This window comes from Branchiostoma lanceolatum, chromosome 1, assembly GCF_035083965.1.
Source record: "Branchiostoma lanceolatum isolate klBraLanc5 chromosome 1, klBraLanc5.hap2, whole genome shotgun sequence".
In the NCBI taxonomy this organism is placed as follows: Eukaryota; Metazoa; Chordata; class Leptocardii; order Amphioxiformes; family Branchiostomatidae; genus Branchiostoma; species Branchiostoma lanceolatum.
The window spans coordinates 11,034,566-11,061,206 of NC_089722.1; the positions used below are offsets into that span (position 1 = coordinate 11,034,566).

The following is a 26,641-nucleotide window of genomic DNA, read 5'->3' on the forward strand; positions in this document are numbered from 1 at the left end:
CCTGGTTCAAATATTACTTGTATAAACCACGTTGTAACCATGTTGTAACGACGTAACCTTCATCTATTTATTTCCAGTCCACTGGAGGATGACGTCTGTCATAGAAACCGTGACGTCAGATGGAACAAAATCTGCTGGACTGGCTAAAGCTAAAGGCAAGGCATTTTCGCAGAAGCAAAGTGAATGGAGGAAAATAATTGATGCACTAGCTGGTCGCGTTGTATTATGTCATGATTTAAACTTGGTTACCGCGCCAATAGGGTGTCAATAGGGATTTGGTTACACGAGTTAATGTTCTACTAAAAACTAACTATAATGCAGGTGCAAGAACTTGAAGGGAACACAAGCTGTCAAGCATGAGTTTGTTAACTGAAAAGCAAGCCATTTAATAGCGCACATAGAAGCAAATATATTACAAAAGTCGTTTATATGTCAAAAATAAGGACGTTACAGTAGAGCATAGAGAATCCAGTCACTTTGCGTCTCTGATCGTCACGTTGTGACTGACAACCTGCAGTATAAATAATACCGCTAGACCGCTCTTCTAACCCGCCTTGGCTTGCTGACTGGGCCAAGTTCACTTGGTGCTGGTGTACTTGGTGACGGCCTTGGTCCCCTCGCTGACCGCGTGCTTAGCCAACTCTCCAGGCAGCAGCAGTCTCACAACTGTCTGGATCTACGGAGGAACAAAAAGTTTACAAAGCTGATGGAACCAGTGTCATGGAGTGGACATGGTGGATGGATAGATGGATGGACATGGTGGATGGATGGATGGACATGGACATGGTGGATGGATGGATGGATGGATGGATGAACATGGTGGATGGATGGATGGACATGGTGGATGGATGGATGGACATAGTGGATGGATGGATGGATGGATGCATGGAAGAAACGAAACAATGAATGAGTTCTTTTACAGACTCATATGCATTCACGCCTCGCGTCAGCTCGATTTTCTTACCTCTCGACTGGAGACGGTCTGTTTCTTGTTGTAGTGTGCCAGTCGGGAGGCCTCGCCAGCCATCCGCTCAAATACGTCGTTAACAAAGGAGTTCATGATGTTCATGGCTTTGCTGGAGATCCCAACATCCGGGTGAACTATACAGAGTAGAGGTTGCAGTGAGGTTCATCAAGATTTGTAAGCGAAACCAACTTCATCTTTGCATTACTTCATGTGCTATTAGTGCACAACTCAGTTTTTGTGGGTCGTTTTGTACGTTTTATATTTATAGTATTTACTAAAAGAAATGTGAAGTTTGTAATGAAAGACTTTTGACCCTACCTTGTTTCAACACCTTGTAGATGTAGCTGTTGTAAGTCTCTTTCCGGTTCCGGTGATGACGTCGTCGTACCTTCCCATGAGGCCTTGGGACAGCTTCAGGTGAAGAGGCGCTGTCCGCACGCACCTTGTTATTGTTGTTGTTGTTGTTGTTGGACTTTGGCGGCATTTTACTGATAGATTATTAAAGAGATCAAGGGCATGCAGAGAAATGTACAAAGTTATTAGCTGTTTGTTTTGAATATGTAGACCAGACGTCCCCAATGTCAAGTCCAATGGAGGAAATAAAGTATCCAAGTAAAATCAATGTTGACTACGTATCACATATGTGCAGTGACGTCACAAGACATTCACTTATACAAGGAAGCTATAAAACAAACAAAAACAACGTAACCTAAAAAACATGGTAGATGAAAAAAACATAGCCGTCCCTTCAATGATGATACAATGTACGAGTAATTCATATGCCGTGAAGATGTGTTCAATTCTTTCAAGACGCGCGACTAGGGACATGTGCATACATGTAACCTTTTCTTTGTCTAATTGGCTCTGTCATACTCGGACAGGATTGAAATGTAGAAGAAGACAGTGAAATGATTTCTGAAAACATTTTAAGATGTATAAAATTTACAATACGCACTTTTCCAGGAGCTAAGGACATAGATGATCTACTTACGTTTTGCTGAAAATGTGCGCTCAAATATCAATCCGAAAACTTGCCCTTCTGAATCTGTGAAGATGATTTTTGCCCTGCCACGTCGACTGAGATCGCGCAGACAATGGCCCGAATTTTCCCCAAGGTTTCGCACACCTGGGGACATCACACACCAGGTGAGCTGGAAGTGTCGCCACATTTTCACCTGACGGATTTTGAACTAGCCGTGCCGTTTTCTTTGCTGACTCAATTATGAACCCGCTCCTGAAAATCTCCCCGCTCTCCCTTTCAGTCACTATATAATGAGACAGAACTATACTGCAAATACAGAAATGTTCGCGGGGATCTAATTTCGCGGTAGGGAGAAAATAGAATGTTGGCAGTGGTTTTGAGTTTGCGTTTGAAACAACAGTAGTCCCACAGTCACACAATGTTTCGCGGTGGTTTTAAGTTCGCGGTAAAGAGTTCATAGGGATTTCTGCATTTACAGTATGTGGGCCCGAGTCCACAGTCAAAGGTAACAATCTTATATTCAAGCCCTATTGAGAAGAAACAAAACTCTCTTTCATAAATCGCGTATTTCTAAATGTGTGCAACGATTAGACCGTGTTCAGTATATGATCACACAGTAGACGCACATGGTAAGATATGAGCGGTCTTACTCCCTAATTGGAATGACCTCGACACAGTAATGGGCTGATATTACACTTCAATAGGCACAGTAATATGGCTTTGGGTCGCCCCATTGTATGTTTCCTCGAACGTCGAACCCTGTAGTACTAGTAATAGATCCTACCCCTACGGACTAGCGCCCCCTAGAGGCACACTCCCCGATGGCAGGGGTTTAGAGCACTTTGGACAATGTCCTTTTGATTGAGTGCACGATGTCTATGAAATTGTAATCCAAACTTCCATTTTGTGGCTTGAACTTCTTTTGTGCTTTGTTTGGAGTATAAAGGCGTGGACCATCTGCGCCTTGAGCGCGACCATTCTTACGCAAATGTCGGTGTTATTTGTCCCAACTTATAAGCCACTCTCACAATGAACTGTCCATTATATTGGGACACACATTTCACTGTTCAAAGTATAAACGACATATGTACTCTATTCTTTCGTTCACAAGTGTGATACTAATACATTTAGTTTAGTATAGGCAGCTTTTGACTCTGACTGAAGGCTTCATTACAGTATTTCCGTACGTGAGCATTTTACCGAATAGAAATTCACCACGTGAGAATTCATGTTCTGATCCTCGGCCATTTGATCCTGTAATCTAAGACTTTCATAGCTACAGATTTAGATTTCGGAGCGAGAAAACCAAGTTGAATAGGATTTTATCCTAAGCCACCAAGATTGATAGGATTTTTAAAATCTATTTCGTTGACTATTAAAAGTGTCGTTTGTGTACTACAAGGCTAGTCCGTAGGTGGCGCTTTTACTACGCCTGCTTCAACGACGGACAGGCGGCGTCCAGACCTATCACCGAGCTGCTCTTTGCGTTCATTGACGTTTTCGGCTCGCCTCTGAACTAGTCATAAAAGTGTTTATTTGAAGCCCTAAATGGAAAATTGAGTGATTCCAGGCGACAAATCAGCCCACGAGTCGTGCCTTCGCTGAGTGTATCAAAGTGTGGCGGCGTACTTCAGTTTTCACTCCTACGGGCTTTTGCCGACTTAGATCAATAGTACTAGTAGTATGGCCAAAATATCGAAAGAGGAAGAGGGGAAGTTTCATCTGGTGGACAATCACCGACATGACCGAGTCTTCTCTTTGCGTTTTGGCAGAAGCAGGGCCCGGGCAAAAGGACAATTTTGGCATATCCCCACTTCGTCAACTAGAAGGCTGGTTGACGTAGAGATAGACGCAAGGTGTACTTTTGGAGGAAAAGTAGCTACGTGTCTGTATCTGAGGGAAAAGATTTAAAAGTGTCAGCAGACTTAACCTCCTCGCAGAGGTTCGACTCCCGTTGGTTTTGACACGATTTTAGGCGTTATTGTCGGGCTTTCTATTTTGTCCCGTTTTCTTTACGCCAAGCTAGAGTTTGGCTTGGTGACATAAAGAAAACGGGATAAAATAGAAAGCCCGGCAAAAACGACTAAAATCGCGTCAAAAACTAACTGGAGCCGAACCTCTGCTTGGAGAGTACAGCAGATTCAATGACAGCCTTCAAATTAAATCTTGTCATGACCAATTGTTGCTGGCTTTTGCCAGGCAGGAAGATCGGAAATACGTTGTTCATAAAGGTCCACGAGTCCCCCAGTATTTTTTCTTTACACGGACAATACCTGATTAGTGAAGTTATGTCATCATTAAACATTCAAACTTTGCAACATTTTACAGAGTAGCTAGAGGTCGAACTCCTTGCCTAAGTCAAAAGGGAGTGACAGACAAGAACGGGTTGTCTGCCGGATACTAGTAGGATGGCGATGTCAGCACGTTGGCGTGAATGAGCACACCTACCTAGAGAGCAGGCACTCGCCAGTGAAAATACGTGCCGGTTCCGACACATTGCAAAACACCGCGGCCTTCCTCTTGTGATGTTTTATATCTTATCATGTCTCATCCCTTTCCTTGTACCATTGTCCTGTCCTTACAAGTAACGTTAAATACAGTACAACACCTTACATGCCTGTCCCAGTGTAATAAGGCTTGCCCCGCTATGCTGTGCCCCCCCTCCTCACTCTTGCTAGATTTACTCAGTCACACATTCAAACCACAAACTTCTGCTCAGTTCCGTCCAGATATATTTATTTCAAACTTTTCGTCAGGTGGGAATAAATGTAGTAGGAATATTGAAAACATCATATATTCCTAAATCCTCGTATATTTTTCAACAGCACTTTGAGGAATGATAAACAATACTGAACTTGTGCAGAAACAAAAGTGAAACAACGTATCAACATAGCAATAATATTAAACATAAATGTAATAGATAATCTCAAGTATAAAAATAGATCTCTTTCATAATCTGTGATATGTACAAATATTTACAGTCATAAAAATCTAGTCACGAACGCTTTTCATGCCACAATGGCAAGATGTTACGGCAGAGCGGACTGTTCGCAGGACTATAACAAATAACTGATTGACAGATGCAGATAAATGTAATCATCGAAAAGTGTCCACATTTCTGGTTGACTACTGTCTCTAGTTGAGGGTTGGTGCCCTTCTCTTGAGGGGCTTCTCGTCAGTGTCGGAGTCGTCCTCGTAGTCGGACTCGAAGTCGCTGTCGTCGCTGTCGGCGGGGTCCTGGTCGACGATACAGATGGTTGCCTGGACCGGGAAGGCGTCCAGGAGCTGCCGCCCGTACTGGTACATGTAGTCGTACACGGGCTTGGACCAGTGGAGCCTGGAGAGGGAAGGACACGATTGATAAGTAAAGTGGAACAACAGTGATCATTACAGTGGAACAAAATTTATGATTCTAAGCATTCTTGATTACATTCACTTTTATTTTTCATAACTAAGAACTAACGATGGATAAAATTGGAACATGTAGCTAGGATTTTGGGTCAAGCATACTAGTTTTTGACATGTAAGCGAAGCCCTTAGGCGTAACATATCAGTTTTGCACAGGAGTCGTTCGATAATACTAGCGAGAAGAAATAGAAGCGAAACTTACTTGACAGGGTGCTGGAAGGCGGTCGGTCCTGGTTCGGGACCGCGGGTTGCTGAGCCGTTGGTGGTGGATGAAGGACGAGCGTATGGCTGTAGAAAATAGAAGAAGAGGCATGATAAGTACATTGCTACAGAAAACAGTGGGCATTATCACAAATTACAATGTCCCAAAACTGCGCTGGAAAGCTGTTTGCATGTTCCGAATAGCGCAAGGTGTTGTTATGGCTGGTTTAGACCAGGACGCTACTTTTGGTAGGCCAAGGTTGAGAACAATATTCGCACAGGTTTCAAAACTTTAACCCCGACTCGTTAAAATTCATGTTAGTTTGAGAACATGTGAATCTTACTGAAGGACGTGAAATACATACTGCAAATGTACACATGGCAACGGCTAACCCATACTGTAAACGTAATAGTCTCAAAAACTGCGCAATACACATGTTACACACTGCAACACGAGTCGTCCAGAGTATTTGGACACGTCTGACACTTTTTTGTAAGAGAAAGGCGGCCAATTAGTAAGATTAGGCCCAATTGTTTTGGAGAAAATGAAGCCATACTTATTAATTAGAGGACACTGGAGGCTTAGACGGGAGGTGTGAACTTGTTAAAACTTTCGGATAAGACCCACTCCAAAGGCTATTGAGGTTAAAGGGATTTGGTTCTAATCTTTTGTCTTGTCATTTTTTGTCGCACGTCTGCTAATTAAGTCCATGCGATTCTTGTTCTTCGGACCACACAAGCCACACTATCTAATATACAAGCTCATACCATGCTCACGCTATGGTTTCCTGAATGATAACAAATGAACTTGGAAGTGGGATGTTTGTTACATATTTTTTGCCTCGCGGAGTTCAATACTGAAAGCGTGTTATCGGGAGGAAATGGCGTCATGTGCTTGGCCTTGTTCACTGTGAGTTCATGAATATTCGCGAAAAGCCGTGAAAGTAAAGTACATGTGATTTTGGCGTGTTCCTTCAATGTTTCAAGCTTTAGGAGCGGCGAACCATCTTGCAAGGTTCGGTCTTCGGAAAGAAATCGGCACTTTGGGGAGGAAGGAAGAAAAGCACGTTGGATGCCGTCTACGAAACGTCCTGTCGGCGAGCTTCAGTCGCCGGAAACTGTCGGCCCGACTCCGCACGAGAGTTTACTCCAACCCGCTTTTGAAGACGAGCGCCCGAGATCATAAAACGTTTTCGGCTCGTCTCTGAACTAGTCATAAAAGTGTTTATTTGAAGCCCTAAATGGAGAATTGAGTGACTCCAGGCGACAAATCAGCCCACGAGTCGTGCCTTCGCTGAGTGTATCAAAGTGTGGCGGCGTACTTCAGTTTTCACTCCTACGGGCTTTTGCCGGCTTTGATCAACAGTTTAGTATAGCGCCAAAGTATCGAAAGAGGGCGAAGGGAAGTTCCGTCTGGTGCACAATAATTTGGAAGAAACGAGAAAAACGTTCAGTTTTCTACTATTTCTAACGGTTTGCGGGGGGCAGTTTGAACAGAAACACCATAACATGCGAAGATAGCTGTTCCGGTACAGAGTAGGGATTCGATAGCAAAATAGCGTAAAAGTCAGTCTTGTAAAAGACCAATGGTCAGTGGAAAGAAAGTGTGCCTACCTTGCTTCGTTTCTCCCTGATGGCGTTCCGCCTCAAGATGTCGCGTTCTGTCACGACCCAGGGGCGCCAGACTGGGGGTTGGACGGTCCTGAAGTCGGGAGGGAGAAATACCATTAGAATTTGATCGCTAACCCCTGATAGAAATGGAAACTTAAACCAAAAGGTTAGCTGTTCAACCACGTCGTGGCACGGATCATCCAAAATTTAAGATCATAACAGTTTCTTGACACAGGAAAGAAAGACTGCTCTGTTACGGCGTTCTTGTAGCCACACACAGTGCATCGCTTTAGTGCTTTTCTTTCAGTACGAATGACAAAACCACATTGGCTAATGATGAGCTAACATCGGTGAATCGGTTTCATCATTTCCCAACGACGATACCAAGACTCACTGTCTAACCGATTAGCAACACAGAAAATAAGAAAAGATTGCGAAGAAATATCTACTTACATTCCCGAAGCCTTTGTCGTCTGCTTGTGGCAGTTGCACTGCTGTGCTGAGCACAGGGCGGCGGAGTTGAACGTGATCCTGGTAGCTTCCATTGTCACAAGCGAAGTAAGACGTTCCTGTAGAGTACAGAGGGAATTGTGATGAGCTTCACGGAGACTGACTGCTCGGAAGAACGCTTGAGGAAAAGTGATACTCCCTGAGCTCCAGCCACGCTATTTGTACCCGAGCTAGCCACGGGCGGCCCACCCCTCGGCCATGCATACATTTTCACTGATCTGCCTTTTCGCAGGAAGTTGACGATTCCGCGTGTTTTGTTTTCGCGCAGAAATCCCATTAACTCCACAAAGGCTCCCTGCCGTGTTGGGTGTCATCCGTGCTTTAGTTTTGGCACCGAATCATCATTAGCCCCATTGTGCTAAGTTGAGATAGTCGCTGAGGCATGAATGGAAGGGGGCTGCATACATTTCAGGAGAAGAATAAAATGAACCTCCCATTTTTCTCTTTTATGGACTCCCGAGTTTTGGAACAAAGTTCGAATCACGAGTTGAACTTCACCGTGGGAAAGTTTAGCTTTGGTGTCGCGTTTCCAGATGGGCGATTTCCTATCAGCGTTTTGCCAGGATTCAAACCATCTGGGAAGTTTGTTATTCCATCTGGGACGAATTTCGTATTCCTGGGGTTTATGCTCAAGGGGCTCGCGAGGAGGCAACCCCCTCCCACCGCCTTGTGAAATGAACGTGACGTCGTCCCCTGCACTACAATTAAATTTGGATCTTTTAGCACGTATGCACCATTCTCGTGTGCGAGTGCGAACAGGGATGGCAGGGTAGTGCGACTTCTGTTCACTCCCAGTCAGTCGCACCAAGGAAAAATTGACACAGCTACAATCATCAAAATATGGAAGGAAAGAATAACAAAAACACTGCTGCCTAAGAAAAACATTTCTGCACACATGGGACATGTGGGAGTATGCGATTAAAAGCAAACTTACAAACTGTGAAGAAGTTTGCCCCCTAAGAAAGTTGACTTGTATCACACCGGCAAAAAAGTGCAATAAACTCAACTAGACTTCTTATGATCTCTTATGGTGGGCGATATACTGGCTCGGTATGTAACGGCTTTGTTATTTTTTTACGTCGAGTTTATTTATCTAAGAAAACAAAGAAACAGATCATGTCCAATTATAAACACAGAAGATACTAAAACCACACATGCGTCTCTGAGATGGCTGGCCAAACAACGACATACTTCGTCAAGTTGGTATAGAATCCATCGAAAAACCTAGCTTGGAATATGTGATGCGTGTTTTCTTTTTCACGGTCTTCAGCACGCGTAGGACTTTATTCATTTCAACACATGCTTCAAGAAAATGCAAGACCTACAACATCTTTGATTAAAACATTAGACTCTTCGTAGCTTTTTGTTTTATCCATGGTTGCATTTCCAGTACACAATCTCTTCTAGAGCCATTTTAGAAGTAGGCGTACGCCAAGGGGGCATGCGTTTGCCAAGCACCCCATAATATCTGCGCTAATGTTGTGGTAATGATGTGAAATGGGGGGCGAGAAGGAATTTTGCATGAAAACCAGACGTTTCCCCTGACGACCCGTCCCTCAGCGGGGACACGTGGAAAATCGCCACCAAACCTGAGAAAAGGGTGGGAACGCACTTGGATGAGAAATTCCACCACAGGATGATAATGAACAGGGCGCACACGGACTGATACAGCCGCGCGCGCAGGGCAGATATCGGAAGCGTGCCAAGGGTCGTGGTGGTGTAAACAATCAAAACAATTTATAACTTATAACACTGAAGAAAAATCATTTGGTATTTTCTTTCATGGCTTAAGAAAATGTGATGGAATCATTAGAATCAACAAATCAAGTCGCAAATGTAACAACTTCACGTGATTTCTGCAACAGTACTACTAGTCAATTGACACATACATGTAGGTACTAAGGTAGCACGTTTCTTCCAAAACGTTCTTATTCATTCAGTGAGATAAAGAAAGCACATATCATCCAGAATTCACGATGATACTAGCTGTAGCATCCCCTCCTTTTGAAGAAGAATCAAGGTTTAATATTTTCCATTCGTTTATTCGCAAAGCTGTTATATGTAAAGAAACCCACAGTGAGTTACAAAGTCGCGGTCTGTTGCGAAAACAAGTTCATGTCTTGATCCTTTACAAAAATCCGTTTATGGTGATTTTCTGTGTATTTGTACAGAATATATCCGAGAAGAATCCACACGTATCGTTTCCGGGTAAACAGAAAATATGAATATTCACTTCATGTCATACGGAGGAACGAGTAAATACTGGTATTTGAGTTTATTCTACAAGACAAAGGAAAGACAGAAATCCATGGTCGTATTACCGGATTATTCTTTTTGTGTGAACTGTGTGTAGTTCGTCTGTGAACTGCTTGTCTGAGAACTGTGTGCGCTGAGCAAAAATACAAAACGGTCAATCTCAATGCGGGCCATCAGTGGTCCTCACTGTTGGAAGCAAGGCGTTAGTTTCTGGAGAGGAAAGATGCCAGTATATATATTTCCATAACGTTTTTCGTCAAACGGTTATCTTAACTGATGCTTCTTCTGTATGTTTGTGTCAATGCATGATCATGCATTTACGGCGCCTCAAGGTCTTGCATTCCAAAACGCCATAAACGGTATCGGCGAAAAAACAAGATCACATATGTTCAGATCTCGTAAAGGATTTCTTACCATCTGTGAGCCTTTCAATTAATCCAAAGCGAACAGCTAGAATAACAAGCCCGGTCCGTTCTCCTGCTGGGTCCGTAAGGCGCTCCCCGGTACACCCCTCGCACCGAGTTACGACATCTCGAGCCGGTGCGATGAACGTATGCCCCTTCACATGGCTTAATTTCATTAGATCTCGTTACGAGCTCCGGAAACTGTGTTGAAAAATTATATGTAAGTCTTAAAAGTCTTAATAGGTATAACGGAGAACGGTGGCCTTGCGTATGACATGGATCATGAACTTGAGTCTTGACGTAGCCCGGTAAAAGGCCCAGTGTTCCTACTGTAGGACGGGTTATGTCGTCGAACTTTACGGTTCTGAAGCACACTTTCTCACGTGTATAGGTTTCCACAGAGGTTTTTTAAGGTTTTGAAACATTACACATGGGTCATTGCCAAAAAAGAAACGAGCGAAACAAAATCAAGTGTTATCGAAATCATTTTTTGACGGTTTAGGAGGACACGCAATGTGCACGCCTACCGGCCCGCTGATCACTTCTCGTCCCTGCGCCCCTCTCACGGACCCGCCACCCTTCACACAGACGTACGAGGTTCGGCCGGACAGACGAACAAAATCAGAGGGAAAAGTTTCCTGTAACTTTGTGGCTTGTGGTAGTTAACAAAACAAATTATTCAACAGGTGAAAGAAGTCATCTCAGTATATCTGGCATGGTACATTCTGGCTATCTGGAGATATCAAAATGCCTGGCGGTTGGCACAAGGACATACACGGGAGAAGAACATCACTGTTTGTTTTTGTTCTGCTGCACAAGTTCTCAAGTCCGTGTGATGCAGGCAGGGTTAACTCGGCAGTACTTCATTAGACCAGGCAGTTTACACCTAAGTACAAATTGAGTTCGGGAGGGGGGGATCACTGAGGGAGCCAAATCCCCAATATCCCTGACGCAATGAATACAATATGAAAATAGAGTCATGTTTCCCTTCTGAAATTTGTCTGCTAGAAGGAAACAATACACACGCACATACACACACAGATACACATACACAGATATGAATAAATGTATTATATTATCACATTGTTTTGTTTTCATAAGGAAAATGTCCGCATTAAGTCGTTGACGGCACATTTCCATCATGCTGAAACGTCATTCTGTCTTTTGCTTCTTACGTACTCGTTAACGTCCTATCTGTTCTTTCTATATTTCTGTTTTCTTACTTTCGCTCTTTTGACTTGAATTTGGCTATGACTTTGAATTGAAAAACACTTTTAGGCACCGTTACGGTTGATGTTGAAGTTACGTTGGACGGGGCATTGCCAAAGTTTGCCCGCTTAGGCCTGTTGTGAAATTATCAGTCATAAAACAATTTTCACATTGATGGCCTAAAGTCATAGAATTAATATCAAGGTTAGATGAGTGTACAACTTTTTTTACACAAGCTGCACGCCTCCATAAGCGCTGATCACCTCCCATCCAGCGAGCCCATAGCACGGCGCCGCGAGCCCGGCCTACTTTTCAGGGTTACACTGGGCTGTAACTTCGCTGTTGTCTTCAAAAATATAGAGGCGCACCTGGCAAAAACTCCCACGCTTTTTTTCTTTCATCTGACTCTAAGATATTTTTCATTTCTTTAAAGCTTGAATGTCATCCTAAGTGTGCGTGTCTGTGTATGAGTGTATGGGGAGGCGATAAGAGATACCCGAAGCTAAAGAATGTATCAGAGTAACAAAAACTGGAAAGCTGTGTGTTAAACATTAATAGCTATTCGGTTTACCATAGCGCAAAGTTCAAGTTAAGCCCAAAAGATCCAGGGACGATGTTAAACAGAATTTCAGCCATGAAGTCTCCTCATAAAACCCACTCGCAGTTACGAGATTTAATAGAATTTAGGCACACGCAGTTTTGCTGATCATTTTTACACCTTGGTACAACATCTCGAGTCTGTGTGAGATGCGCATGTCTGCTACGGTCTGATTTTATTACGAGGACCATCGCGTGGGATTGTTTTTAACCATAATTAGTTCACAGCAAAGGTCAAATTGAGGAAGGTGTCATGTACGATGGACAAGGTGTTTCTCGTCACGTTTGTACTCATTGAACCTAGCCTGGATGCCAGACCCCCAATCTGTAAAATATCTATGATAATCTATCGATAGATATTTTAAGGATTGGGGGGCTGGCATCCATGCTACATGAAACCGGCTTGAACGTTGTGGTTAAAACTCTTTCTTTCGGATTTAGCGAAAGAAAAGTGCACAAGGCACCTAACTACCTAGTCACCTGTATAACCGTTTACTGTATATCATATCGGTCTCCTCCAGAGCTCGCGTCTGTGAACCATTCATCCGAACAGCCCCTGACGACGTCCATACATGTATTCATATTCATAATGGGAAATGTATCATCATGTTATGTCCTGTGATTCCATCTTGCCCTTAGAATACACACACCAAACACACATTTATGTCATTTACATCACGCAATGTGCACTGAAGTAGTCACAAACTTAGCGAGCATTCTAAGATTAAACAGGACGATCACAACTTTTATAGGGCTTCCCCGTTGCAAAGCATACCACATAATTAAATTCCTCTTTGTAGTTGTAGTTTTGTGACCTTTTTTTAAATTCTTCAACTTCAAGCTGTATGTGTGGCATCTGAAGATGTTTATTTTCTTAAGAGATAGGGACTTATGAATATTCGCTGTTTGGGAATGTGTCCGATTAGGTGTCCGAGGGTGGCTTAGCAGAACTTAGCAGGGACATGTGAAGGATCGTGAAGGGCTTAAGGCTGCACTTTCGTAGCGCAGTTTTGTTGCCAATTTACTTGTTATCATTCCGATACTTTTATCTGCAAAATACTATAGATATTCATTACGTCATCGGTACATCAGTTTTGTTTGGAAATGTAGAACATTTCGGTGTCACAATCACCAGATTGAAGTTATTAAGTTATTTGTGTTTGGGGGCATTGATGCCGACAGATTGCTTGCCTCCCCCTCGCTCGTTTTCTGTAAATCGTTATATTGGTATTTTTCCAGGCGCTTCTAAGATGCTTAATCAAACTCAATCATTTCTATTCGATTTTATTAAGAAAACAACTGTGCTGTTATTTTTTTTTTTTATAAAATACGAACCGTTCCGAGGATATACTTTATTCATGCCCGATTCACACCGTTATGCTATTGACTCCTCGGACGATGGCGTTAGCTCACACATACTCACAAACTGGTACGGGCCATTATAGGGAGTGATGCTGAGGTGTCTTCAGAAAACACAGAAAACTATAAAGATGTGCACGACTGGACAATATTGGGCCCAATATCATAAGTCATGTTTGAATGACTTGAAATACCCTTCTTCTTCATATGACTAGCAGTGAATTGCAAGCTGTGCATTGAACACATAATATAGGCGCATTTTCATTTCACATCTCTGCCACAGAGCATCTAGGGTTTGTTCTCTTGCGATAAAAAACATATTACACGTGTATGTTCCTATATTACTATATTTGTAGGCGTTTTTGTCGGGCTCTCTTTCCTTTTCAGTGTGGCGTTTTCTTTTTATGCCCACCAGCCCAGTGAAACGGACAAAAAGAACACGGGACAAAATTTGAAAAAAAAAAAAAAAACAGACGAAAACGCCTAAAAATAGGAAAAAAGCCAGCCGGAACCGAACCTCTGCTTGGAGAGTACTAAATTTTATATTGCTAGCTACTAGTATAGTAAATTTATTATATAAGTGGTACACCCAATGCGCGTGTCCCGTTTTGTTTACTACTGAGGAAGTTAATTCACGTGAATATGTCAAAGGCTCCTCGGCTCATTTTCGTTCCCACTCAAATTCGATTACGACCCTGCCAAGTGGTTTGGACAGTTGTTGTTGTAATGCTGTTTTCCAGATACATATGGCGATACGAAAGCAATCCCCGCTGGGTTAGATAATTGGTGGGTCATCAAATCTGGTGGCCTGGTGGGAAGGAGATAGGATCATCTATCCACGTCAGGGGTACATTCCACAGATGGTTTTAAACGGGACGTAGTCAACTATATTTATCAATCTTCAAATATTTCATTTTGACCAGACGTCCATATAAACCTCCGTGAATATGAAAAGTTCAAGTTCAGCTAGTGGGCATGGGTTCATTGCCCCCCTCCCTCCGGCTCCACACGCATGGTTTCAACATTATTACAGCAACAACACATTAACGTTAGCTAATTTCCAGGCTAGGTAACGTTACATTCTAAACCATCATTACCACCACCAACAACAACAACAATATAACAGTACCTGTAACAGTAAGGGCAATTTAGGCGACGGGTACGGTTTTATTGCAAACACGAAATGAAGTCATATCATATAGGAAGATCTCTTGATTAAGATATTCAAGATGTTTTGTCTTCTGACTGATTGACACCCATTTGTAAAGGGTTGGGAAATGCAGATGAGTTGTGGACCAGTAATAGCTGCATCACGCCTCGCGTCAGTATAGGATAGTATAGTAGCTTATAGTATAGTATAGTATAGTATACTAGGAAACACTTGAACGTTGAAGTGTAAGGCAAATTTATTAAAAGGAGAACCATATCATATGGATATTCAAGGTGAATATGACGTATGTATGTGGGGGGGGGGGCGAGGAACACCTTGGCCATCGTACAGGACACCTTCCTCACTGATTTGACCTTTGCTGTGAAGTAATTAAAAACAATCCCACGCGATGGTTCTCGTAATAAAACCAGACCGTAGGAGCCTGAGTTTCCAGTCAGCTAGAGTCTAACTCAGGGTGGCTGTTGTAGAATTTTCTTGGGGAGCGCTCGACCCTGGAAATAGTCCGTCGTCCGGGCTAGCAGCATGCAGCAAGTGCTTTAATACAGCAAGAACCTGATGAGACTCGGGCTAGCCAGGCCCAGGGCTGTTCATATGCCTACCGGCCTGGACCACGATACGCTATACATTCAAAGTAAATCAGCCAGCGTTACCAAAATACCTACAACTTTCACGATAAATCAATTTACCTTTGACATTTTCTCACCGACAACATTTCACTTCCGCATTCGTCTAAGTTACACCTTTGAGATTGTTCTGTCTTCTCATTGACTACGCTATATAAGTCAGTGGTGGGGTCTGTGCAACAAGCAAGGTTCTATGGTGTAATGGTTAGCACTCTGGACTCTGAATCCAGCGATCCGAGTTCAAATCTCGGTAGAACCTACAGATTCTTTTATCTTTTCTTTTTCTTTTTGATTCTCACCAGAAGTGGAAAGGACATTTAAACATTGTTCTTTTACTATTTATCCATTTTCAGGTGACATTTTTTTCTCCTCACTTTTTGATGCTGAAACGGCTGCCACCGCGAGTTTACTACAAACGTAACGCTTTATGTTGAAGTGTCATCTAGCGATACAGTCTAGAACTGCAGCCAAAGCGTAAACGTGGCAGCTGTGATCTGTGTAGGTGGTGTGGGACTTGAGCATTTGCAAACCAACGTATTCTTTTACTAAAAGCAGATAACTAGGCAAATATACACATAGCAAACAAAAAACCAAACAAACAAACAAACAAACAAACAAACAAACAACAACAACAAAAAAACAGGCCACATTCTGAATTTAATAGTTCCTTCCCGTGACAAAACACACAGCTACTGATCACACTAGGGTATAGTACTGGACGATGGCCATTTGCGCATGGTAATACGAAACGCGAATAGATTTTAAGTCTTTTCTGTGCCAAGGAAAATATATTTTATGTGTAGTGCTAGTGCAGAAGGCAGCGTTCCCATTGTAACGTTACTTCAGACAATTTCTGCCACATGTACCATGTCACTTGGTCTCGTCTATGAATAGTTTCAGACTCAATAGTAAACCTTTACGCGTCTCGTTCATTTTTGTAACGTTATATTTACGTCTATGACTGAGTTGCAGAGATATAAGCCATTGTTAATAGTAACATGAATGAACCATAAACGGCACAGCTACAGGCACTAGACACAGAAAATAATCTACATGTACAGTATATGTATTCAATTCAAGCAATGAACTACCCCTCCCTTCGCGTATGCTACCTATATATCAAATAGGAAAATAAAAAATAAAGACTTTTGTAGTGGTGAGTGTATCATATCACACACTCCAGGCGCCCTTATACATGTTATATAACGTTATATCGTATAGAAATACATTTGAACTTTCGCCCTGTCGTTCCATTGTTCATGTCGCAAGGTGGCGCTTTAGCTTAGCTCGTCGCTTTGTGGTATCTTTAGAGAATCTGGTAACACAGGTGGGGGAACAGACGGCGCTGTAACGAAACCATCACAACTATTGTAACCACATCAGAATTATTCACGCCATTTAGCTGTAATGCCCCTTCCTTCCGTATTAATCAACAGTGCACCACTTGAATAAGTATTGAGGCGTGTACAAAAGCGCGCAATTTTTGCCGTGATTTGCGGGACGCGTGCAAGACGCGTGGTCGTCGGGACTAGAAGTGGTCCCAAACGTCCACTTGTGCTCAGCTTTTCCGCTACAACAGGCAATCTAAACGTCATCTCCGTCCTGCACACGAACGTGCTCGGCAAGCCGGCCGCTTATTTCTGACCCAATGGATTCTGAAGGGGTTTGGGCTCCAGGTCCACTTGTGTCAGCTTATCACTGGTGATGTCGTACCCACCGAGTCTAAACTGTCCAGCAAACGTGCTCGACAGAACAACTAGCACGGTCTAGACGGCCAGGGCCCCTTTAATCCACTTCTGTAAGTTTATCTGTTGTTGTAACAAAATTTCCCGCGAGTCATCGTCCGAACGTGACGGAGGGAAGATTCCAGTCGGCGTGGGAGCCGCGCGGACAAAGCCGCAACAAGGACAAGTCTGTAGTGCAGAAGAGAACTTCGTAAGGAATGTGCTCCGAAATAGACATTCTTATTTTCTTTCTTGAAAATTAATAACCATGTTTTGTTGCACCTGTTTGTTTACTAAATCAAAGTTCAAAAATATTTTCTACAGCTGAATGGGCCACCCAGTCTGATTTTTTTCATGTCGTTTTCTTTCTCAGTATACATCGTCCTGGTGTTAGGCCATATGAAAATTATCTGAATATTTCAGAGCGTTTAAATGATTCCACATTTTCATATCAATAAACCCGCCGATGAATATCTGGTTAAACGATGCCCCACAATGCCTCAGATTATCCTGAGCCTGCTGAACAAGTACAAAGGCGTTTGATGGTGTTTGTACGATTCCACTTGACGCAAATTTTGATCGCTCCGCGCACACGACCACGTGCATGTATGTACACAGCTTTTCATGCACAATGTTAGAAAAAGAGTCAAGCCGTAGAGTATTGAATAAAATCTGTTCAAGGGTTTTGGGGAGGACTTATCGCGTGAATAGAGTGGCTAACGCGCACCTGCCAACTTTCGATGTGCCAGGCGGTTTATTCTGATAGTTTTTATCGCCAATTCAAATTTATCAGAGATCCTGTCAGCAGTAGTTTTGTTTCTTAGAAATCAAGAGTCAAGACACAGTTTGAAAATGATGTAGCAAGTGTTGCACTTCTGCTACATTTTGGTAGGTGACGCTGTTACGAGCGTCGCTTGGCGTACCATGCCAGTCCATGGCAGTTTCTTGGAAGCGCTAGTTGTGAAATCAACTTGAGAAAATTGAAGTCGTATCTCCGCTCTTTTTGGGTTGTATCACTTATGACAAAGCCATTCACTGTGGCTTTTTTATTGGTGTAAAGAGTATCTTTGTTCCGTTGACAGTCAATTTAACACCTGACTTGTGTCATATTTCTGCAAACAGTGGTCCCGATCGCTAAAGTTCGTAAGTTTATAGTGACACGGGAACGAAAAGACAAGTTTTCATATGCAACAGTTTCTAGACATGAGAGTGTCTAGAACTAATGTAAATGAGAATATTTTCTCGGACGTAACTAAGTGATCATTGCTGAGGCATAGCTGACAATATCCTCAACGTGTCTATTTTATCATTTTACCTCACGCTTTGCCATATTGCCTCTCACAAAACGTGTTTTACGAAAGTGTTACACGAAGTATTAGAACATGCTAGAGACCACTTCGTGGATTTTCTGCTTGAGTAATATGTGTCATAATCCGGTCACATAGATGCAGACAGTAATACTTCATTAGGGGTAGGGTGAACATGTTACATAATTTCCGGAGATATACCACGAATTTGTGGTCAAGAAACGTTTCAGACGCCCATGACAAAAAGGAAGAGAAATTCAATTTTCACGCAGGTTGTGAAAAAAGGGATATTTTCGATTGCCCTATGTCCCAGTGCGGGCTTCGAATCCATAGTTGCCTTCTGTGGACAAGTTCGGAGTAAACCATAGGGAATATTATAAAACGACTAAACAGTAACCTACATTTCATCTAACCATTGTTTCATGTCTTTCCGTATCGGGGTCAAGGCCAGAAGTCATTCAACACGATGCAAATGGAATCAGCAAGGAGCGAAAATCCCGGTTTTGTAATGTATAATAAAGAGATACATAAGTGCTCGAATGAATACAAATGCCCGGCAAACCGACGGTCCGTGCTCGTGTATACGTTTTGAGCAATTAAGCGTTTCCGTTCCCAGTCTTGGTGGGCGGATTTTCCTAGAAACTGATTAGGCTTGATGTCTCGGGAGAGCGGCCTATCAACTATGATACAGGCCAACATTGGTCTTACACAGACATACAGGGCAAAACTGTTTACAAAAATCCGGGAATATTTCGTGTTTGGTACATTGAAATATGCTCTAAGTTCTGGGGCAAAATGAGCAAGTTAACATGATAGTCCACTAGATTGTGACGTTTATATAAAATGCTGCGACATAATAGAATACCGAAATTTTATTTGTAGTTCACCGTCTACATGTGTGAATTTATTGAAACGCTGACATCGAATTCACTATCCTTTCTGTGAAACAGATACATATTTCAGAGAAAATCTAAGTTGACAATCACATATACATAGGGAAATCAAAACAGACTTGCAAGAGGCAAAAAGAATTTCTCATTGGCAAGTAAGTTCATAAATGATCAACCAACGATCTGTGGGGCGATTTAAAGCAAAATCATTAGTTAGGAAAATATCTTGGATAACTAGGCTGTCTTTCAATCTCTTAATCTGTTTAGCTTATTAGCTTTAAAAACTAAAATCGTTTGATGCAACGGCGCCTGGGCTGAATACGTTTGGCTGAATGCTCGCCATAAAAACCGCATTGAAGAAAGCGATTTCTTTCGGTCCTTCAAATTCGGACCGCCTGTCATCTTTACTAATATTATAGCTGTCAATTGCTGCGGAGTATTTGGCCCTGTAATGACGATGATTATGATTTTCAAATGAGCCATTTTGCTGACGTTTCGGCGTTCCTACGCGTTCACAGACATTTTGTGTTCAACATTCTTTCCGCGAACTCTGTGAGCGTGTATTTGCTGATAGGACGATACCTGATATTATAGCCTCTGTGGCAGTTTCCTCCCCGCATATTGAACTCTTGTGGATCATATATTTACGGTAAATATCATGAAGTGCACTGTCAGAAAAGAACAACCGCGAAAATGGTTTTCCCTGACATGCAAGGAAATCATTATGGTAAAATCAGAGTGGAATGACGTTAAAATGATAAGGCTTGATATTCACAAACAGAAATATGATCAACCTAAACCGTAGTCTCAAACAGACTCCTTTCTTTGTTAACTGTCATTGTCTTTCCTTTCTTCATTGTCATTGCCATTGTTAAAAAACGAGACGAATTTGGACAAATGGGATGAATAATTTGCCAGAGTTAGCCAGCCAAAAGATGGTTACACCGCTACTCGTGGCCAAATTCTTCTGTATTTTGCACAGAGCCTGATGGAGACTGTGAGACGTACGAGAGAAGCATGGTTAGAATGTGAATCACTGGTTAGAGGCTACTCTCCATGCAAAAGTTGGTTATGAAAATTGTTCTCATTTCCGGTGGGGAGGACTGAGAGAAAACGGGGCGTATAAGAAGGTCATAATTTTCCCAACTTCCACTTGGAGAGTAGATAGAGACTACACGAAACACGTGAGACCTACGAGTGAAACACGACTGACTGCGTGATTGTGATGAACCACTGATAACCTCCCTACTCCATCAGGAGACGATTGCCGATGAACTTTGTCCACCTGTCCTCCCACCTCTTAATATAATCCTGACGTTTCTTTCTTATCCGGACTGTAGCCGTGTCTCGAAGTCTGTTTTAACGAGGTAATAGAAGTGATCAAGGTATCGAAAATCTAATGGGTCTGGGACCATACGTGACGTAATTTCATTAGAAATTCGTGCCAGAGTACAACACGCCTCGTGTTTTTTTTTTCTAAGATCGCAAGGACAAGGCGCTATGCTAAATAAGATGGACAAATCGTTTTACAACTGGTTCTGAATATTACACCCCACTCACTTAGATTGTAGGAAGATGATTTTGCTTCACTTTTGTGTGATTTCGTTTAGCTACGTTCGGGTTATGTTACTTTATACAACCCTGCTTCAGAAATACGTTATAAAGTGGTAATGAAGTCATCCTAAGGCGTAAAAAAACTAAACGACGATATGCTTGAATGTTATTGAACTTCAATGACATAACATAAAGATCTTTCTCCGTGCAATCCTAGCCTTTGATTATGCTACTACTTTATAAGAAGAAAACAGCCTCACTAAATATTATATACCGACAGAACGTGACCACGCCGGAATATTACTGATAGAAAATTTCATAGCCATTTGAGTTTTAAGATCAAACCGACAGAAATTTTGTAGAGTTTGAAATTGTATGTGTCGCAAATTTGCTGTGACAGTTGGTTTTATGTACCCGTTGAGGATTGGCTATCGTTCGAAAATGAAGCCACTTTTACAGTGCATAAAGACAGTCTTGTGTCGTACTACGTAGCCAAAATTGGCATTGAAATGACATGGATTCGTATAATTATGATCCTATACGCGCGCATACACATTTCAGTATCTTGATATTTTCAAAGATTCTACGTTTGAATGTAACAGAGGAGAGTTTAGCGGGAGTTGTATACTTTATAATGGATTTTTCAGCGACGTGCGTTTTTATGTAAGATATATTTGGATAATCAATGCCACAAATTTATGTCACAGACCACGCAAGTTTCATCATTACCATTGAAGACAAGACAATGCATCGCTACGTAATGAAATTCGTTACATTACTATTTATCAAATCCAGTAATCGAATTATGCAGCTAGACATTAGAAGGTGTCACAAACCACGTACGTATAAGCCCTCAGCGGTGTTACTACAATCTGTTTTTCGATAACGACCCTCATAGTTTCTTTCTCCCTATTCCACACACCGCATTTGGTCAGATACAGATATCGTCCTGTTTATCACTAACATTTAATCCTCTCAATCTGTTGGCGCCGCTGAGGTCTCTCCGAATTTTACGGTTCGGGTGTTTAACCGGCCATTAATTAACATACAATGGTATTTGATGTGACAGTCAGGTAATAAAAGTTAATAAGATAATCCTTCAAATCAGCGGAGGGAGAGGCGAAGCGCTGCGTGTTCCATTTCACGGGCCATTATGCTTGGATTACATTTGTCGCATTACTCATTGTAAAAGGTAGAAATTCTATTCTTGTAGGAAGAAAAACGAGGGAGCAAAGCGTTCTCCAGGGGCTAGAACAGCGCTACATATTGGTACATATATCTACCTGGCGGAGTTAGGTGTCAACTAGAACAGTTAGAGACGTGTACCGCCATACCAGGTGTCATAGCCGTGTCAAACGGCCACTCAGAACCCGTCCCCTCACAGAAGAGCTCTACAGTACGGAATCTGTACAGCACATCACGTATCGTATTATTTGCTGGCAACGCAATAAGTATAAATTCCCCTCAATAACATTCCTGGACACTGTAATACACCGCAGCGATGATTGCCTTTTTCTTTTCTTAGCACCTGGTGGTTTATAAAAGCGGAAAACAGGGTCATAAACGTAAGGACGCTACCCATCTGGGGCGATGATCGCAGGTAGTATTTTCGAGAGTTACGATATCGCTGATTTCTTAAGTAGATATCCAGAACTGTGGTCAGTGTTTTTGTGAATTACGACATCGCTAGTTTGCTACGTTGATATCTCAAACTGTTGATGGACTATAAGGAACATATAGGTAAATGATAGAATATATGATTTGTAAAACAGATTAGAAACCCTTGACAACACAAGTTAAAGTATCTTGTGTAGCGGATACAAAATAACGAGGAAAACATTTTCATGATGTGCAGTTTATACGTATTGAAAATAAAGTTAACGTGTAATTATCAAAACAAAAAGATCTTGGGCAAAGCTAATGAGTTGAAATTCGTTGGCGGTTTAGATCCCAAAGCCCATTCTAACGGACTCGTTGCAGTACAAACCGGTTGATCTGCAACTCTTACATAAAACTGTTTAAAAATCTAATAAGGCATTGTACAATAACGGGAATAACCGCAATTCGAATCTCGGTGACGTTGAAACCGCTCTGGAATCTGATTAAAAGCTACAGCAAGCGTCCAGAATCATGATGCTTCTTCTATTGTTCAAAGACGCCAGATTGCCCAAATTTCTATATCGAAACACACTGACAAGTCTTTGTACCTTCCACCGGTCTTATATACTATTAACAAATCAAAGACTCTAAATGTTACATCTTATGCCTGCGGGGAGAACGTGTAGCGATGATGGCCTACTATACTATACTATAACGTATCAAAGACTCTAAATGTTACATCTTATGCCTGCGGTGAGAACGTGTAGCGATGGTCACCTACTATACTATATTATAACGTATCAAAGACTCTAAATGTTACATCTTGTGCCTGCGGTGAGAACGTGTAGCGATGGTCACCTACTATACTATACTATAACGTATCAAAGACTCTAAATGTTACATCTTATGCCTGCGGTGAGAACGTGTAGCGATGATGACCTCTATTAGAGTCCGAAGGCCGCAGGTGACGGCAGCTTCCGTCCCGGGCTCTAGTGGCTGACAAGACAAACACACCCTGCACCTGTTCAAGCTAACCAACTTTACACAGTAAGCAATTGGAATATAGGCAATGCGGGCAGGTATGCCTGTAGTGACAACAAAGTCTATAAAAACACGGTCGGGTCTTCCTCTCGGACAGTTAAACAAACCTGGCATGCCAGGACACACCGCTTTAGAGTCTGAAACTACAATTGTAGAAAAGATAACTTCTAAATATGTGAAACTTAGTTAACTTAAAACTGAACTGAAATAAAATACAACACAGTAGCGTTTTCCCCTGGGAGTAAGGTAAATCCGCGCACGCGAATGTGAAACTTTTAAGCTAAGAGCTTTTCTGTGGTTGTTACCGTGACGGAGGTTTAGTCACAAGCTGCAGATAAGCAAGAAGAAAGGTAGTCAGCATTTTCACTTAGTCCAACTAGTATATCAGTAGTCAACTCACCTGGTTCTGTAGGCTAGTAGGCTTGTATCCGCAGACTACACAGGTAGAGCGAAGTTTGCAAAAGTAGAATCGTCAGGTGGGTTGTGTATGAGGGAACCACACGGCTGGGTTCGGGTGCGGGACACGGTCGGTGCACGGGGCAGTGGTGTGTAGGAAAATGATAGCAATTCGCTCTGCTAGCCACACTTATATATCAGGTAGTTTGTGCTTGTTTTGCGAGGCCGGTAAGTACGGTTTTACCCCTGTCTCCGCGAAACCAAATATTTGGGCTCGGAACACAATGGCTGGCATGGCGGGGTTAGACTTGTAAATCCGCGGTAGATCCATGCGGAAGAATGGGCCGGTTCTGTTCGCGTGGAGCCGACACAGCGGGACGATATTTGGCCAACGGATCGTCCTGGGTGACGATTTCGCCGTTAGTAAATTCAAAATCGGCAATTAGAAGTAGAACATCAACAAGGGAAACAAGAAAATGTGTAGATAATTACAGCACCAAGCTAATAGTTTCAGTTCTCTTTGTAAACTGTTCCTTTCACTAAATTCAGTTTTTATCTGCCATGATATCTCTACCTAATGAATTGATTAAATAGACAATATAGATAAGAGTGATACACACTATTATTGTAGAGAAGTGACCCATGGTTTTGGAGGTTGAAGCAGGATTAATAGAAGTTCTTGACCCATTGTTTCCCCACGCCCAAAAGCAACAAATTTGCCGGACACGCCGCGACCCCATGCTGACCAGTATATACTTTGTTGGGATCAGTTCTGATGGTCAAACAAGGTTTTGCTAAGCCACATAAATTGGCGAGTTCCCTCGAGAAAGTTGGAACAATTCTTTTTGTGCATGACTGATTCGCCCTTTCTGCGAACATCACATAATGTGCTGAGATGAATTCGGAAACACGCTGTCCTTTTCGTAATAATACAACCACGGAATGTAAGATCTTTTTCAGAATATAGAACAGAATCGTCCGTCTGGAATTCCTGTTGCGAGGAAACTTGATGAATAGTTTTTTTTAAATTCAACCCAAATAATGTAACTAGATAATTTAGCTACTTGTCGTTAATTCTTTAGAAACGCTAGGTCCCATTTTGGTAAGTCAAACATGTGTCTCTAGAAATAGTGACAAACCAAGTTGATCAATTTTACTGTAACGTTACGTTAACTATACATGTGATTCTATACGGCACAATATGTATAACCAAAAGCAGTTTTAAAGGGAGATTTCATTAACCATGCATGGAATGTTATCTTGCTACAAACGTAGACTCCCTTCTGACCCAGAGTTACAACACGAACTTCACATTGCGGTCAATACTCATGTATTTGTGTTGCACTTGACATTATTTGAAATGCGTTTCTTTCTTCGACGTCTTTCCAATGCTTGTATAATTCTGAATTATAGTCTATCATGGCTATTGCCACAAATTCACTTTCTCACAATTTGTTTTTACGCTATACACCAGTGATGCTATTGCTCGGTGCATGTTTAGCGCGTTGTTTTTCTGTAAGAAGCGAATGTTTGAATATTTGTTGTATCTATCTACGAAATCCTAGGAGGAAAAATCACTCGCGGAAAAAAGTCAAACGATAAATGGCACGATATCATAAAACTTTTGTATCATTCATTCACATATGAGAATTCAGTTTTCCATTTCATTACGTTTTTGTGTGAAAATATGAACGTGCAAATATAGGCAACAGTTTGCGACCAAGGGAAGAAATACAAGTAAGATACTGTTAGTAAATTGCGTCTGGTAACTAGAAAAAGTGACAATATAGATTAGTTATCATGATCAGTAAATACAATATTACGAACATTGTCATTTCAGTCTCGGCATTAACTCGTTTTCCATGACCTTCACGGTTGAAGTTTGACCTTCTATTCCGTCCCATCGCAGCTCCCGTGTGTTACTTTTGTTTATTCTACTCTAGTCAACTGAAACATTTATTGTTGACGTGTCCTGTGTGAATATCTCTGGTGTAATGCTCGTGATATGACGTATTTGTTTGTTTGAGTTATATTGCAAGTCTGTGTTGGGTTCAAATCTTGACTCTGTTCGTAAATATCTACACATCAAAGAAAATAGAGGACGCTCAACCGACAACGGGGGCATCTTGGTTTCCATCCTATGGAAAAATCATAATCAAATCCGACTGACTGACTATATGTTCAGCCAAGCGTGATATTGAAGCCTCCAAAAGTTGTGAAATCGGTACCCTAAACTCCGCCATGTTGATGAATAGGTCTCCGTCGTGTCAGAGTCGCCGTGTAATTCTTCTCCGAGTGCCGGAAAATCGGTTTCGTGCAGTTGTCTTAACCACAGCGTGACCACATCAACAAACCTGGGCAGGGAGATACCTGCCCCCCTCCCACACTTCACATAACACTAAAGGCAAAATACTCCATGTTGGAAGTCGCAATATGCCCTGTTTCCAATGGTTGGAGACCGAGCGACCAAAACTGGATTTGTATGATATCTGGTTTTCTAGACTTAATATAGTTGTTCAAATAAAGTAAGAAAGATTGACTAAATATAATTCATAATGTAAAAGTATGACTTGAAAGACAACCAAACACAAAACTTATAATATACACATCTTTATCAACGAAAAGTGTTTGAACTTTGAACTGCTAATGACATTTTTGGTAGCTCAATGGTCGCCCAACGGTCGTCGCCTCAGCTCAGTGGAAAAGGGATATAGATGAATGTACAGTTATGCTATAGTTATCATATATTAGAATATCAAGACCTCTATGTGGCAATGTCCTTCCTTACATTGTCATGACATATATAGTGATAGAGATGTTCAAGTGTGCACA

At 42.0% G+C, this 26,641-nt stretch overlaps 2 protein-coding genes and 1 non-coding gene across 4 annotated transcripts; 1 reads left to right on the top strand and 2 right to left on the bottom strand.

Annotated features, from left to right (window-relative positions):
* Nucleotides 1-361: 361 nt before the first annotated feature.
* Nucleotides 362-2,047, bottom strand: LOC136433722 (late histone H2B.L1-like). The gene is made up of 4 exons (XM_066426179.1): nucleotides 1,959-2,047; nucleotides 1,286-1,455; nucleotides 965-1,101; nucleotides 362-676 (listed from the first exon to the last, which is right to left on the bottom strand). The coding sequence occupies exons 2-4, from the start codon at nucleotides 1,449-1,451 to the stop codon at nucleotides 578-580; spliced, it is 402 nt and encodes a 133-aa protein (XP_066282276.1). The 5' UTR covers nucleotides 1,452-1,455; nucleotides 1,959-2,047; the 3' UTR covers nucleotides 362-577.
* Nucleotides 2,048-4,668: 2,621 nt separating this feature from the next.
* On the bottom strand, nucleotides 4,669-23,973 carry LOC136433729 (protein ripply). Of its 2 annotated transcripts, none has more exons than XM_066426201.1 (5): nucleotides 23,814-23,973; nucleotides 7,623-7,738; nucleotides 7,173-7,260; nucleotides 5,560-5,645; nucleotides 4,669-5,286 (listed from the first exon to the last, which is right to left on the bottom strand). In XM_066426201.1, exons 2-5 carry the CDS (start codon nucleotides 7,712-7,714, stop codon nucleotides 5,085-5,087), a joined length of 468 nt encoding a protein of 155 aa, XP_066282298.1. In that variant the 5' UTR covers nucleotides 7,715-7,738; nucleotides 23,814-23,973; the 3' UTR covers nucleotides 4,669-5,084. The 2 variants fall into 2 exon arrangements, with proteins under 2 accessions (XP_066282298.1, XP_066282289.1); XM_066426192.1 differs by lacking the exon at nucleotides 23,814-23,973 and adding an exon at nucleotides 15,362-15,385.
* On the top strand, nucleotides 15,486-15,557 carry Trnaq-cug (transfer RNA glutamine (anticodon CUG)). The gene has a single exon. It is a non-coding gene; the product is annotated as a tRNA-Gln (tRNA).
* Nucleotides 23,974-26,641: the final 2,668 nt, after the last annotated feature.